Below are 16,194 nucleotides of genomic sequence, written 5' to 3'. Positions count from 1 at the left end.
GTGTAGAGCCGGGAGCTGGAAGTCAAAGTTTCTTGTTAGAGGGAGCAGCCAGTTTCTGTTACTTCTCGTTTCTCATGAAATATTAGCCTGGGAGCTAATGCTGTTCTCAAGGCTGGTTGTATCTTACCTCTGAGAGGCAGCATGTTGGCTGCACTTGAATATCTACTGCACCCCTAATCTCTGATTTCATCTGTCCTGCCACCTTCAAAATGCTGCTAAACTCTGAAGTCTGTTCACTGTCTGCAGGGCAGTAGAAAAGAGGCTTATCTTGGAAAAAAAAAATTTAAATGCATCTTCTTGGGATAGCAGGAGTAGATTTCCTGCTCTTGATAAGTCTTGCAGTTGGCGGTAGTTTGGGGCTCTTTCCCTATTAAATGCAGTGATGTGTTACTCTTAATTTGTTCAGTTCTATTTTAACTTAAAGACTTTCCTAGGAATAAGGTACTTAATACAAACCATTGTATATCGTAACGCATACCTCTTCTCATTGGTCTTAAGGTCCTTAAGGTCAACCTTAAGGTCACTGAGAGAATCTCTTATGTGTTTTCATGATTCTCTACATGGTACTGAGAACATGTGATGTGGTGGACTATTCTTTTGTTCAGTGTTTAGTGTTTTCTGTAATCCGTATCTGTTCAGTTGCTGTAAGGGAATAATAGAGCATATTCTTAGGAAAGGAAAGGAAGAATGAAGGGAGGCTGCTGTAAAAGTAATAGCAGTAAATGTTCCAGCTGTACTGCAAACACTTCCCTTCCCTGTTTGTAATGTTTAAAGTAATAAAAGTCAGTGTTCTGAGTCTGAAGTTAGAATAATGCTCAAGTATTGGGCTGATGTAGAAAAGTACTAGCTTGCTTTTGTAATTCATAGTTTCTTTTGCCTTTTTGAAATTTGTATTTAGAGTTGATACCAACATTTGAGTTGTAAAGGGAAATGTTCTCATTGGAAGTTTCTATTAACAAGTGATATTAAATAGTATTATACTTAAACTTTTAAGAGTTGTATGCTTTATTCAGAATGCTAGCAACACAACTTTTTTTTGAACAATAATAAAGAATTATAACTTAAAGAAATAGTTGATAGATGAAAAAAATCATTTTCCATTCCATGAATCACTTTTTAATGGCTGCTTTCATGCCAGATTTATATTAAACACAATGTGTAGTATTTCTTTTGCTTCCTTTTGTTATCCCAAGTATTTTAATTGGAGTGTCAAAAGCTGCATTCTAAGACCTGCCTGAATGTTAGCGTTGATGAGGCTAATGGGAAAAGGAAATAAATTCCCTGGGATTAAAGAAATATGAAGAAAACTTGGGCAAGTTCTTTAGCTCTCATAATGGATATCCTCCTTCCCATCTCCTCTCCCTTTTAAGGCAAGACTGATGGACTGACTTGAATGTTGACAGGCATCTAATGTTACCTGATAACGCTTTCACTTTTTTTTTTCCCAGATGGCTGTGGATCAGGCTCACAGGCAGAATTTATCCTCTCTTTTTCTGCCAGTATTTGAATCTGTCAACCCTTGCCTGATCTTAATGGTGCGGAGAGACAATATTGTAGGAGATGCTGTGGAGGTCCTAAGGAAAACGAAGAACGTAGACTACAAGAAACCACTCAAGGTATTATCAGTGTATATTGCTCCAAGTCTCTCACTGACACGTGCAAGTAATTAAGAATATTTTTCAGATAAATTTGTTTCATGTTTCATTTTTAAGATTCTGTGCTAACCGAAGTGTGTTTTAGGTTATTTTTGTAGGGGAAGAAGCTGTTGATGCTGGAGGTGTTCGCAAAGAATTTTTTTTGCTTATCATGAGGGAGCTGCTAGATCCCAAATATGGCATGTTCAGATATTATGAAGAGTCCAGGCTGATCTGGTTCTCTGATAAGGTAGGGTCCAGTCTGCAGTGATGAATTTTCTTTTTAACTTAAAGTATTTACATTAGCAAAGGTATGTATTTAGTAGTTTGTGGTAGGATTTTTTTGAGGAGGAGAAGCTGAAATAACTAGTCTGAAAAGGTGTTTATTTTTAGTATTGTTGGATCAAAATTTTCCCTGTTCTGTTTTTTCTGGCCCCCACGTAGTCCTTACCTGTTGTCCCCAGCTGAGACAAGTTCAGTTGGAAGAAATGCCAGCCAAAGTATGCTCATTCCGAGAGCAGAAACAGTAAATCAGAGTGGCAGATAAAAATACTGGAGGTGGCATGGTGAACAGTTCTTTCTGTATTCAGTCACATTTATGGATCCTTTTTGTAGGCAGTGATCCGGTCATACCTGTGTGAAGGTTTTGATCATTGGCTTTTCAGTTCCTTCTCAGAGGCTAACACTGCCTGGGGTGGCTATGTCACTGGTACCTGAATGGGAAAATTTCCGCGTTTGTGTTTTGTGCCGTAGCTACTAAGTCCAAGGGAGTCAATGATGAGCTCATAACCATCTTCATTAAAAAAAAAAAAAAAGTGATTATCATAAATATTTTATGACTGACTAGTGTAATGATAAGTCACTGACAAAAAACAATCTTACTGCAGTACTTTCAGCAATATGCAGTACCTAAAATACATTTTGTGCTGCCGGTATCTCAGTGCATTTTTTGTTTTGGGGTGTTTTTGGTTTTATTTATTGATTTAGCAGTAGGAAGAATCCTGTTTCTCTCTATTTCAGTCTCTCGCTCAGCTGGTTAAAACTTTATCTTGTTTTCTTCAGTACTAATGGTTGTGTATCTATTTATAGAAAATATAAATGAAGTATACTTAGGTTATACTTCACTGTACTTTTTTTCCTTGACTCTATAGGGTTAAAATAACTTCTTTGTTTCAAATTATTTGAATTGTCTCTTTTCTGTTCTTAGACCTTTGAAGACAGTGACTTGTTTCATTTGATTGGTGTTGTCTGTGGGCTAGCAATATATAATTTTACTATCGTAGACCTTCATTTCCCTTTGGCTTTGTACAAAAAGTTGTTGAATAAAAAGCCATCCCTGGATGACTTAAAAGAGTTGATGCCAGATGTTGGCAGGTAAGCAGGAAGGAAAAATTAGTAATTCTAGGAATTTTAATTCAACGCTCTTCAAAAAGATTAAAGAAAATGTTTAATGTTTAGTATGTGCATTAACAGGATAAACAGCTCTAAGTAACTTGCAGCCATCATGCCATTTGAGATAGGATTCGTGCTATTGTTAAGCACCTGCTTGTAAATGCCTGGTTTTTGATCTTTGTTTTCTGTTTATTATCCTACAAGAATTTTAGGGAAAAAAATTTTGAAAATCAAAAAAAAAAAAGAATTTCAACCATTAATTTTATAAACATAAGTATGAACAAAGATAGTTCTGAGCAACTTATTTAGTCTAATGAGGCAACATTTTTGCTTATTTCATGAATAAGTGCATGCTTAAATATCTGTCCTCGAGCAGGGATTTGAGTAGAGCTAATAGGAGGCTCAAATGGAGGAGGCGGGAGGAAGTGGAGGTTTGATTGCCTCAGCGTTGTGCGCGCTGAGTTCTGGTAGGTTCAAGGAGAAACTGCACAGGTTAATGGAAAAGTCCATCAGTGATTATTAAGCACTTACCACCTCTGGCTTGGGAATCCGATAGCTGGAAGCTAGAATATGAATCTTCTCTTCTTGTACCTGGAGAATCAACTCAAAAGGAATTAACTCCACCAGTAATAGTGAAACAGTTGTTTGTCTTTAAAACCTCTGCTTACTGTAGTTTAAAAGCAGCATGAGTTGCTTGAAATTTCCCACCAAAGTCAAGATGCAAGTCAGCCAGCTAACAACTGGAATGTAACCGTAGAAAGATTCCACCCCCCCCGCCCCGAATTATCAAAACAGAAAGGAAACTTCAGAAATGTAAGTTAATCTTTCTTCCCACTAGTACAAATACTTTGTAATTTATTTTGCAGGGGTATGCAACAGTTACTGGACTATCCGGAGGATGACATAGAGGAAGCATTTTGTCTTAATTTTACTGTAAGTTTTAAATATTGCTGTTTGAAGTATTTTTCAACAAGTTTTACAGTCTATTACGACTGCCTCTGATTGAGTGTGAGCAAAAACATCAGCTGCTGATCCCCATGAATTTTAGCATTTTCTCCTCGTGTTAAGATCAATGTGTGCCCTTCATGTTGCTCTTAGCTATGTGGAGGGAAGAAGTCCTCTAACAGTAAATAAAATCTATATTATTTTTGTTTGTTTTAAATAGATCACTGTGGAAAATTTTGGTACAACAGAAATTAAAGAGCTTGTTCCTAATGGTGCTGACATTCCTGTAGTCAAACAAAATAGGTGAGTTTTATGGGACACAGGGTAGGTCAGCGTTACTGTCTGCTTTGGAAATGTAACTGGGCTGTTATAAACGTACTTAGCCAAGTTGTTACAGTAGTGTTGGAGGGAAAGCTACTTTGGCTGTTTTTCCAAGCTTTTCTCATGTGTATTGTTAAAACAGCTGTTGTATTTATGGATTTGCCAGCTGTTGAGAGACTATGTAATTCTTTTCAAAATGTGTAATATTTCTTTTTTGCCTTGACCTCTTTAGAGCCTGTTTTGACTATGTTGTCTTAATTTTATAAGATGAAAATGTTTGGTTTTGCAGGAAGCTATAGTATAATTAAAATTTACTGAGTAAAAGTGAAAACTTCATCCTGATGCCTTTGTGTAGCAACTTTACGTATTTGAAATACAATTTCAGGGAATGCTTCCCATTTTAGAGCAAGTAACTTAGTCTAATGTTAGCTAGTGTCATTGTCAAATGAGTATGTGCGGGGTGTCCCCCCCCCCCCACCTATGGATTCTGCTACTTCTGTTTCTAAAGTAGCCTCCCGCACGCTTTCCTTCCTTTCTGCGTTTGGAGGGTGGGCAGAGTGGTAAGCGCTCTGCAAAATGGCACAAGCACGCCACTAGACAGTTTCCTCTGTCCATTCCTCTCTTATATTTATTTGTCTGTTCTTTAATTTTCATGTCTTTTCTGTGCTTTTGAGTCTCTCTCCATTCAGGGAGAAGTAAACGGGGGGGCATACTCTTTGAGAACAGATTGCATGGCTGTGTGTTGTAGGAACAAGAGAGAAATGTACCTCTGGGCATGTTCCTGCCTATCTTCGTTTCTGTGTTTTGGGCAACTTTTTCTGTAACTAGGTCTGCCGTAGAGGAAAGAGGGATGAGAGAAGACTGAGTGTCTCAAACACGAGCATGGCTATATGGAGTGGCAGTGCCTCCCTCAATGGAGTGATTTTATCCTCCTGACTTTTCATTACTGGGAGAGACAGACATGGGGTCGCAGCTCCAAGTGTAAGGGCAAGACTGAGTATACTTCAAGGAAAGAAAACACCCAGTAAGCTTCTTCTCTAATGATGCCGGTTCCATGCCACGACTACAGCCTCCACCTATACGTGTCAGTTGCTTTTATCCTTGGCTGACAGCTGAGGAGCTGTGGTGCTTTATCTTGAAAGCCATAGCTTCTGAGTTCTCTGGTGGTGGCTCGATGTTCTGTTGCAGAGTGACTGTAAAATTAGAGCTGAAATATGAAAAAGCTTTAGTGTGCCCTTGGAATGTATGCCACAGCGATGTCAGTAGCTGTCTTGCGGCATTGAAGTGTTCCTGTTTCTCAAGATTCAAATAATCCATGATGCTTTAATTCAGTCTTGATAATGTTAGTGCAGAGTATAATAATGCTAAGTAGGTTATGAATTATGAATTTTTCTCTGGAGAACCCTTTACCTTCACTGTGAGTATACTCAAGTTACTTGTCTTTCCACTGTTTATATAGCGTGCCTAATACAGGTGTATCATTGGGTGCTGAAAGATAGTGTGATTCAACACTTTGCTGATCATCTCCAGTATTTTCAGTTCAGTGACTTTAATAAATACATCAACAAAAGTCGTTCAGATGAGTCTTTAAATTATTTGTGATGCTATTCAAATGCTGTGAATTTCCATGGAGAGAGTCACTCTGAAACCATATAGCTGAAGTCACTCTGATGCCAACTGTGTTAACTAAACTTTTTTTTTGCTAATCATAATCGTAACTATTGTATCACATCAATGAATTTTAGTGATCCCCTTAGCTACTATGGAAGAAGATGAATGTTTCCAAAAAAAATATGAGAATTCTTTGTGCTGAAGTACAAATAACGGTCTGTTTTTCAGTAGCTTAGCCCTTTTGCCCTGATCTTTTTACTGTGTAGGACTCCACATCCCTTTGAAGCTAATTGGCATTTTGAGTATGCATATGATAATCTTTTTAATTAAAAAGTACAACAGTGCTTTTGAATAATCAGTTTCAGAGCACTGCGTGGAATTTGAGCCTTCAAGCCTGTATGCCGTTCAGTCCGATTCACTACAGTGCATACAAACGAGAAGTGTTCATAGTGCCTGAAATAAATAACATCAACTGTTGCCGTTTATCTGTTTCGGAAAAAAAAATTACATTTGTGTGCCATTTTCATTCAGGTTATCTTCACTATGTATGTAACATGGACCAGAGAATACAATATGCTAGAATTTTTTAGCCTAATTTGCTATGCTCTGTTTTATACTTAAGTGATTACTGTTTGATTGATAGGAGGTGGTTTTTTTAACGTGATTACTTTTTTGTTCTCTCTCACAGGCAAGATTTTGTAGATGCGTATGTGGATTACATCTTCAATAAATCTGTGGCCTCCTTATTCAGTGCATTCCATGCAGGCTTCCACAAAGTGTGTGGAGGCAAAGTTCTCCAGCTCTTCCAGCCCAGCGAGCTGCAGGCAATGGTGATTGGGAACACAAATTATGATTGGAAGGAGCTGGAGAAGGTAAAACCATAGTTAGCAATTCGTTTCATATATTTTTAATTTCAAGATGCAAAAGCAAAATATCTGAAGTGTCCCTTCTAGCCCTGTTTTCTCCATTAGTATGTGATTAATGTGACTAATGTGATTTTTCAGCCTTTATTGGATTGACTGCATAATTGAGGAATTTTTGAGTGCTGTCAGTGAATGAAGACACTAAAATATTATTTGCCTTCCTAGTTAGTTTTCCCTTCTAGTTTCTGAAGGCAATTGAACTTGGCGGAAGAGAAAGGAAGAAAAATTGCATTGAACTGAAAGGCAGCTGTATACAATATATTTTGTTAGAAGGGCAAAAGTGAACAAAAATGCACACATTTAATAATAACAGAAAAAATCCTCGGTAGCCGAAACTCAGATTTTATGTTGAGATTTTATTGGGATTGAAAATGCTTTGGTCTACATGCACCTGTCCTCATAGTCAAAGTCAGACTGAAAAGCTGAACAAGTGATAATATCCATATATGTTTGTATAGAAAGTTCTCATCTGATGCTTGTTTGGAGTTATATTCATAAATGCATACGTGTAGTTAACTGGGTAGGTTTTGCGATGAGGTTGAAGCTTAGGATTTTGCATACAACTCGCTAAGGAAAATAGTAATATAAATCACTTAGGATGCAGGATCCCTTTACACAAACCACATCTCTTCTACTTTAATGTCAGATGTTTCAGATTATCCTACTAGTCCTACACAGGAGTAGTAACCTCATTTTCTGTTCATTTTAGAATACAGAATACAAAGGAGAATACTGGGCAGACCACCCTACGATTAAAATATTCTGGGAGGTTTTTCATGAGTTGTCCTTGGAGAAGAAAAAACAGTTTCTGTGTGAGTATTTAATGCTATTTTGCAGAAATTGGTAGCTGAGCAGGATCATTGTGGTCTTAGATTTGTTCTGTGAGAGGGTGAACTTAAGTGGTTCTCTATAATGATGTGAATAACTTTACATGGAGGAAAAAGTAGCAATAGAGGAAATTGATTACAAGCTTGTCTCTGATTTGGGGGGTTGTCTGGAATAATTCTGGATGTGGGGGATTTATAAGATCACAGTAAATCAAAGTGGGATTGAAAAAAACAACAACAAAGCAGGAACCCAAATTGCTAGTGTTGCTTAGCTGATGACTAGGAATTTTTTCTGTGTTTTGGCATCAGGTTCACATCCTCCAGTAGTTGCATTGCACATAGATGGAAATATGGAGGTACATTTGATTATAAATACTGAGTTAACTGATAGGAGAGGAAACATGTACAGGGAAAGAGAAAGTCTTGCAAGTTTCCTGTGAATGAGCTGTTGCTGAGAATAGATCAGAGATTCATTTCCAGTTCAGCAGAACTCATTGAAAATCAAATTCTGTGTCTTTACAAGATGGTTGCAAATGTGGTAATGGTACAGGTAACGAATTTTAGATAATATATCCTGTTACAAGAGGAACTTTCTACTCTTTTATCAATGATTATTTGGCCTCACATGCTAAAATGCTTTCCTTTGTATATCCCTGGTTGTGTCACAGTTAAGAGTTTATATATGCAAGCTGGAGAGCAAGTTAAGTCATTACTTCCTGTTTTTCAAATTTATCTGAACAACTTTAATGTGAAACCACTGCTAGAATAATTGAAAAATGCAAATAATGATTAGAACTGTGGTATATGGGATATACAGTATTAGTCTTAAACTACCTTCAGGACTTTATGTTTGTTTTTTCTTGGCAGTGTTTCTGACAGGCAGTGATCGTATTCCAATTCTTGGAATGAAGTGTCTTAAACTAGTCATCCAACCAACAGGAGGTGGAGAAGGTTATCTTCCAGTAGCTCACACTTGCTTTAATCTTCTTGATCTTCCAAAATACACAGATAAAGAAACCCTAAAATCTAAGCTGATCCAGGCTATAGATCACTATGAAGGTTTCAGTTTAGTATAACTTCAGAAATGAGAGTTCTGTGTAATGTGGGATCATTAAACTAACTTTCTTTTGTCTTTCTTGTGGTGGTAAATTCAGTGGATTAAATGATGGAGATGATAACATAACTGATTATTTGCAAAATGTTCAGTGGTATGGATATTCATGGGAGCCAAAAAGTAATTACAAAAATGAAGAACTGTCTTAATACATCCATTCTTGTACAGAACCATGTGTTTTTTGCCATCTTACAATAAAAATGAGAGTATTGTGAATGAAAGTCAAGCTTCACTAACATGAATTAACATTTCACCTTCTACAAATAATTTGACGTGTGAGTGCATGAGAGACTTGCCTACATTTTTCAAATCACTGAGTAAGAACATTTAACTCTTTCCCTGATAAATTTACTTGATAACTTTTCTTTTTGTAAATAATAAATTTTTTGTGATAAAATAATTATGTTCCAATAGCAGTATGGTTTCTATTGCTTGTAATTGAATATGAGCTTATTTTATGGCTTTTAACAGAAAAGTGACTACTCTGATTTCTGAAGATATATTTTTCTGGTTTCTTTTAAGAACCTTAATAACGGAAATGATCGCTTAAAAGACATTCATCTTCACAATGTACAATCCAATGATTTCCATGAAGCAGTCACTTAGTGCTGGTCAAAACTGCAAATAATGGCTTTTATAATATATGGGTGGACAAGGTGACTTAATACACTGTTTTATTTTTAAAGACTGATTCTGTAATTATGTGGACACCATTATAAAAGAGGTTAACTTATCAATGGGAACCTCTGCAGCCATGGGTCAAGAGTACAGCTTAAGAGCAAAAGATGCACCAGACAGATGTTACTGTCAAGAGGTTAAATGTTTATTTTTTAAATGCTGAAAGCGTAGTTTATGGTTTCTAATAGAATTTTCACTTTTTTCCAGATAAATGCATTTGAAATAGCTCTTTAACACACCCCTTCCCTTTTCTTAAAGTTTATTTTTAGTATAATTGCCCTGAGACAATTGTGCTTAGCTGAACACTTTCGGATTTGACTTTCCTCCTCTGGTTAAGTTCCAGATTGTTTGTGGTGTTAATGCGTATGTGACTTGCAGCTGTGAAACAAATATTTATTTTTTTTAGATTTTTAAATGCAGTGAAAACAATTCAAGCTATAATAAAAGACTTGAAAGAAAACTTTTCTTGGTTGATGTGTATGGATGCTTGCATCATGCATACTTCTTCAATGAGAGGGTAACTTCTGCATGTATTAAATCCAGAGTACAGCTAGGATACTAAGATCTCACTTTAAAGCAGGAAAATTCATTCATTGTAATAAACTGTAATACATGTAGTTACTGTACTGGCAGTAGATGTATGTATAATACAAAGCGGTCAGAATAGCTAAAAGCATTCTTCTTTCCATAACACTGTGTTTTTACAGCTTTCTGATGCAGTGTAACCTCTAGTAACTTCTTTGCATGCAGCCTGTATTCCATCTTTTTCAACATTGTTACCTGGCTGGCAAACTCTCCCTGTTGTGGAAGACAAGAAACCAACAAATATTAAAGCAGCTTAATCTTATTTCACATGGAAGAAAGAAAGGAAAAAAAAATTATGCCTTCATTTCACCAGGTAATAAAAAACTCTCTTTTAAAATTATGAAACGCCAAGGTTGCAAAGGCAAATACTCCCAGATTAGGAAATGTCTAATGTAAAGCTGTCTTTCTTGCTTCTTTCCTTGTGTATTATTACATGATCACATGCTATTTTTTTTCTCCGTGGGACTCTTGCTCCATTCATTTTACACAATTGATGGTGTTCACTGAATGACAGTTAAACATTTATTTTTTTTATTTTCAGTTTGTAGGTCCAAGCCTATTTTAGTGCACATCTAAACTCAGGACTATACATACGTAGATACGGTTTTTATTTCCTTATGAGACTCTTTGTGGGTTTTGCTATGTTGAATTTTTCATCAATATCAATATTAATCCGAGATGAGTAGTAGCCTCATTCTGTAGAGGAGGGGCTCTGAGACAATCCAAGCCATGGTTACTGAACACGTGCTAATTTTCAGTGCCAAATTTAGGATGTGCTAGAGAACTTTAAACATCCTTTGTCTTTGAAGGGCAGTTACTATTGACCAGAGTTGCTGTGGCAATTACTTCATGTTTCTGCAGATGTTTCTTCAGCTTCAGCAGCAGATATTTCTTACTTTCTTTGGAGTGGAAATTTGAAAAAGTTTGAGGGGGGGCATTTGTTGGTCAGGTGTATTTTGAATGATTGGCCAAACATCCCATTAAGAACTCGCTGGCAGAGCAGGGCTAGAATTGTGTTCCTCAGGACAGCATTCACTGCGACCCTCCCTTTTGCGGTTTTGGCCTTGGTCATATCCTGCTCCGTAAGAAATGGGGTTGGGTCCTTCAGAGCATGATCGTGTTGCTAAATGCTCCTGATTATCTTACAGGTATTAGCTCGTTCTGTGCAGTGAGACAGGTGCCCTGTTGCAAAACAGACATAGCCTACATTATAAGGTAAAAGACTTTTAATGGAGTCCTAGAGGTGGAAGAATTAATGACTAGTCTTTATATTACTTGTGTCAAGTAGGTGTTAATACTTCAAGAGAATACTTATGTTGCTGTTAGTTCTGTTAAGTCATAACAGCCGTGTGAAGGGCTTCTACAAAATTATATACTTAAGTGTTTCCTCTGGCTGGAAAAAGGCGGGCGGCATGAAGTGCATGTTTGCCTTCTTGGATCAGGTATCTTTTTGTATGCAGTACTCAGTGCTGTGCATTGTGTGAGGAAGAAAAATAAACCCCTTCCATTCTAGGCTTAGCTAAAATAGCCATGGTGTTAACGAAGAAAGCAGAGGGCTTTTCTCCATGTCAGATCTCCAGTTACTCAACTCCTGCAGTGGGAACGTGTGCGTTTTGCAATAATTAAAAATCTGTAAATAAAGTACTTCTCTCGATAGTCAGATCAGCATTTTGATACATATTCAGAATTAGCACTGGAGAATGCTATTTGCCTGTCAAACTTGGATCTGTTTCTGTCATGTTTAGAAAAGCAGGACTTGTTTTTGTCATAGCAGAATAGCTATATACTGCATTTATTGCATCTGTCACATTAGTACGGGACTGTAGATTTGAATTTTCAGGCCAGAACTACACAGGCAATCTCAGCTACGTACGTCATAGTGTGTCCTCATTTCCCTGGGAACATTTAAGAGCTCCTTTGCCCTGAGTCGGTGCACAACCATTAAAGCTGTGAGCTTTGCATCTCTCCTTTGGCACTGTAAGGGAGTTGCTACTATTAAGATTTAATGTAGAGCATCAAGATGCAGTATTCCCTTTGATAAAGTTTATATTCTACTTGTAAAGTATCTTAATTCATTACACTCCTCTGTGCTGCAATAAGCTTGATTTATCAAGAATAAATTAAGTTTAGTGAAATCAAGTATAAACCACTATAAAGCAAAGCTCTCTATTTAAAGGCACAGGAGGTTGTGCCGTTTAAATAAATAGAGTAACATCTTTCTTTTAATGCTGTAATTTTTAGCATGGGATTATATGATAGATGAGTTTATAGTGAGCACCACAGAAAGGCTATGTTGACTTTCTCCCTTGTGTAACCAGAACTATGCAATTGTATAATTGTAGAGCTGTCTTAGCTGTTTAAACAAAAAAACAAAACTGATTTGTCATGATAAGTGACAGTTTCTGATGTTCTATCAAGTGGCTGTTTCTTAATTTGTAGGTCAGTTTGGGGATTGGGTGGACCAATCTTCAGGCTATTTTCTTGTCTTTGAATGCGCTATTCAGATTTGCGTTGATCATGTTTGAAGCGATAACTTTAAAACCTTGCCTAGACCTCTAAAGGCATAATATTGGATTTGTCAGGTGGTAGAACATGTTCCAATACTGCGGCTTAGAGCCTCAAGAAACCCTCCTGAGCATTTTGCTGGAAGATACACACACTTAAAGCATCTGTAAAATAACACCTATAGCCATAATTTCTATACATGTGAATTCCCTGACCATTTGCCAGAGTTATCACTTTTTTTGGAGGGGGCGGGAAAGCAGCCTATACACAATGCCTATAGACAAGAACTAAGTTGTCAGTTAACTTATTCTTGTGCCACCAATTCTATTAACTTCCTTTCTACAAGTGGAATATGCCAAAATTTTCCAACTGGACCGGCCTCTGGCTCCCCATTTCTACACTGATGCAGAGCTGTTGAACGTGAAGGATGTCTTGTGTCTGAACACAATACAGCTAAGGAAAATAGGGCCTCTAAAACCAGCTGTGATAGTACGGTGGGCATAAGAGACTCTTATACATTTCTAGTATGTACAGATGTGACCTACTAAGCTCTTACTGCCATGGACTAAACAATCCGAGTTACTGCATATCCTTTGGATTTGAACGTGCTGTAGGGTTCCTTTGCAAAACAGCAAAGTTCTGGTTTGTCACTGGTACCAGAAGCGTGATCAAAGAACTTAGCAATAAGCAATTTTTCAGCCAACCACGTGTGCATCAGTGTCAGAATTATTAGAGAAGAAAAGGAGGCTTACAAATCTCGTTCCCCATATGAACTACAGAGCTAGTATGTTCAGTATAGCTCAGGGTATCTGGAAGTGGTGGCGATCTTTTTACCTCACCAAAGCTCCAGGCCACCAATCTTATCAATGGGTCATGCCAGAGTACCTCGATCCTACGCACTATGTAGTGCCTTTCTGTGAGCACGTATGAACCTCCGTAGGTGCTCACAGCTTTCCCTCGCATCCCTGGTTATGTGAGGAATTTTGTTGGGGAAAAAATATCAGTGTTAGGTGAATGCAGAAGTGTTTGAGTTCAGATTGAGAAGAGAGTACTTCAGAAAATAGTTTCCTTCCTTTTTTTTTTCTTTTTGAGCAAATATACCAGCTTTTTACCCTAGCAGGGACAGAGTTGGCAGACTGTAAGTGAAAAATAACTTCTAGAAGCTGTATTTGCCAGGTCTTTGAGTAGTTTTAGGGGTGAAGCTAACTTAATTATTTGTGGCTTACTCCTGCACAGCGGCTTCGTGGGTGCACTTCCTAGTGTCAGTGCTCGAGTACTCTGGCAACTGTGCGATGTGTCTTAAGAAGCCAGAGGGCAGTATCCACTGGCATGGTAGGAATGCTCTCACATGCTCCCAGCTGCCGAGATTAAACTGGCAAGAAGTAAAGGGAGGGAGTAACTACAGACACCAGGGAGATAAGTAGTGTCCTTATGTGAGGGAGTAGGTGGAAGAGACCTACAGCAGTTGGGGGAGCTCCCTGGTTCCCTGTTGCCCATGAGCAGAACAGCCGTGTTCTCTTTGCAGCTCTGTGGCAGTGTCTTAATACCTAACAAAAAAACTCTACTGGGCCAAGGTGGGGTCTGGTTAGCCCAGTATCTTGCAGGGTTTTTAAGACTGGGCTAAGAACCTAGTGACACCCCCCTGTTCATCTGTGAATCTCAAAGTACTCCTAAACATTTCTACCTCATTACAACTCTGTTGAAGGCAGGTATTACTGCCCAGGAAATGAGCTCCGGGAGTTGTCTTGCTCAAGCCATATCATGAGTTGATATGACTCTAAACCTAAACTTGAGCATAATCCCCTTAACTGGGCTTGCACCTCATCTTTCATGTGCTGCGTTTCTGGGCTAGGTTGCTGTGTGGACGTGTAGCAGCTCCTGCGAAAGTGCTGCAGAAAAAGGGCTTTATTCTGCAAGGGCAGTGTGCAGGGTGGTGCTGGAGCCCCTGGGCCGAGCTCCCTGCTCTTGCAGCTCACCTGTGTGCGGCTTTGCATGGCAGCTTACCTGGCCATGTCTGCTCTCCAAACTGACAGATCTTCGCAGCCAGCAGGAGCTGGTGCCATGTCGTCACTGCATCCTCATCTGAAGGACACGATACCGAGTTAAAACAATTTTCCTTGCTGAGACGTAGCCTCTAGGTAACTAGCCTCATTTTCCTGAGGTTAATGCTATCTTGAATGCCATAACTTGCAGGATGATGTATTCCCAAAGCATGTAAGGAGCTAGGTTCTGCACCAGCTGCTGTGTGTTGGTGAGCTGCACTTCTCACAGCTGAGGGCTGTTATCCAGCACTGGGGCCCCCGTCCCTCCTTTATAGCCCCATGGCTTGCTCCTATCAGGGAAATAGCTGGGCTGCTCTGTGGGGGATGGACAGACAGACAGACAGACGGGCACTGGGCCTGGAGGTGCAGCCTGTCTTCTCCAGCTGGTTCCTGACTCTCCTCTGCAAGTGGTAAGTAGTGCTAAGCACGGTATTTCATAGCACTGGCTGAGGGGGGTTCAGCTCCAGCAGGGTGGCTTTGTCGCTGTAAGCAGTCGAGTTATTTGAGGCTGTCGGGGACTCCTCCCAAGCCCTCTGTGTGCCGGTGAAAAGATGCTTTTCTTCAGCAGAAGTTTCTGCTTAGAAGCACTGCTTTGCAGTTTGAAAATGTTAACAGTAATAATGATGATACAGTGTCAAAAAGAAAAGTCACCGAAACATGTTTGTGTGTTGGGTGTGGGTTTTTTTTGGCTTTGAAAAGTTTATTCACTTAGTAGAACTATTTATAATTTAATTTGTATTTTGTATGCAACTGATTTGTCAGCAGCTCCTTCACAAGTAGTGCTGGGGCTGGGGCTGCCCTGCGAGTGGCTGGGCAGTGACTGTGGGGACCTGGGGACGTGGCGGCTGCAGYGCCAGTGGGGTCTTGTTCTCTGAGAGTTAAAAACAGCAGTCTCATGGTCACAATGCACTCAGATTCGCATCTTTTAAGGAGCTTAGTCCTTAAAAGGCTTGCGGTCATCCGCTTTCACCACCTTCAAGGCAGGACGAATGTACACCTAGAGTATTCCTTATAACTGTTTGCTTAGTCTGTTGTTTAAAATGTCCAGCGTAAATAGATGTAGCACAGCTCTGAGGGGCAAACTGTTCTGTATTTCACTTGATGTTGTACTGGGTCACACCAAGATACAAACTGTTTCCACCTGCGGCTGGGCCAGGTGCTTATAGGCGAGTCTATGGGAAAAGGGCAACTGGGAATCGTCCTTGGTATTCCCTTTGGCTGGGGATCTTGACTGCTGGAGGACTGTCGGTAGACCTGTGCTCTGTGAATCCGTCCACTGAGAGCTCCCACGGCGTCCTGGGGCAACGAGCGCCACAATTTCAGTGCATGTAACAGGGTGTTTAGCTTACTGTGCTTGTCTGCATGCTGTTCCACTGAAAGGGCCTTGGGCCTTGTGCTGTAGTAGGAAATAGTGACTCTTTTCATGCTTCGTGGGGTTTTTTTGGTTTGTTTTAAGATAGCTATATTGTGTATCATATTTTGTCCTCCCTAAATTAATCCTTTTCCGTGGAGTCTCAGATTCTGTTTAATCTCTTGCTATGTCTCATGCCTCTCTGTACCCTTCTCTACACCTTGTTTCTATCCCGAGTTGGAACGCTTGCAGCTTTCACCTGGGGT

The 16,194-nt window shown here is 39.1% G+C and overlaps 1 protein-coding gene across 9 annotated transcripts in view; it reads left to right on the top strand.

Annotated features, from left to right (window-relative positions):
* HERC4 (HECT and RLD domain containing E3 ubiquitin protein ligase 4) overlaps nt 1–10,344 on the top strand; it is a 37,049-nt gene extending 26,705 nt beyond the window's left edge. For 7 of the 9 annotated variants that reach the window (XM_026059947.1, XM_026059941.1, XM_026059945.1 and 4 more), the window contains 8 exons: nt 1,449–1,616; nt 1,741–1,884; nt 2,842–3,008; nt 3,893–3,959; nt 4,192–4,274; nt 6,592–6,775; nt 7,536–7,638; nt 8,521–9,167. In XM_026059947.1, the coding sequence (XP_025915732.1) occupies nt 1,449–1,616; nt 1,741–1,884; nt 2,842–3,008; nt 3,893–3,959; nt 4,192–4,274; nt 6,592–6,775; nt 7,536–7,638; nt 8,521–8,729 (1,125 nt within the window). In that variant the 3' untranslated portion in view covers nt 8,730–9,167. Of the gene's footprint in view, nt 1–1,448; nt 1,617–1,740; nt 1,885–2,841; nt 3,009–3,892; nt 3,960–4,191; nt 4,275–5,120; nt 5,317–6,591; nt 6,776–7,535; nt 7,639–8,520; nt 9,168–10,152 lie in introns of those variants that run through there. The other 2 variants (XM_026059949.1, XR_003252516.1) reach the window with 2 other exon arrangements.
* Nucleotides 10,345–16,194: the final 5,850 nt, after the last annotated feature.

Source organism: Apteryx rowi, unplaced genomic scaffold (assembly GCF_003343035.1).
Source record: "Apteryx rowi isolate R43461 unplaced genomic scaffold, aptRow1 scaffold_162, whole genome shotgun sequence".
NCBI classification, from domain to species: domain Eukaryota; kingdom Metazoa; phylum Chordata; class Aves; order Apterygiformes; family Apterygidae; genus Apteryx; species Apteryx rowi.
Note: the sequence above shows the minus strand (reverse complement) of the source record. Positions and strands in the feature narration are given on the sequence as shown.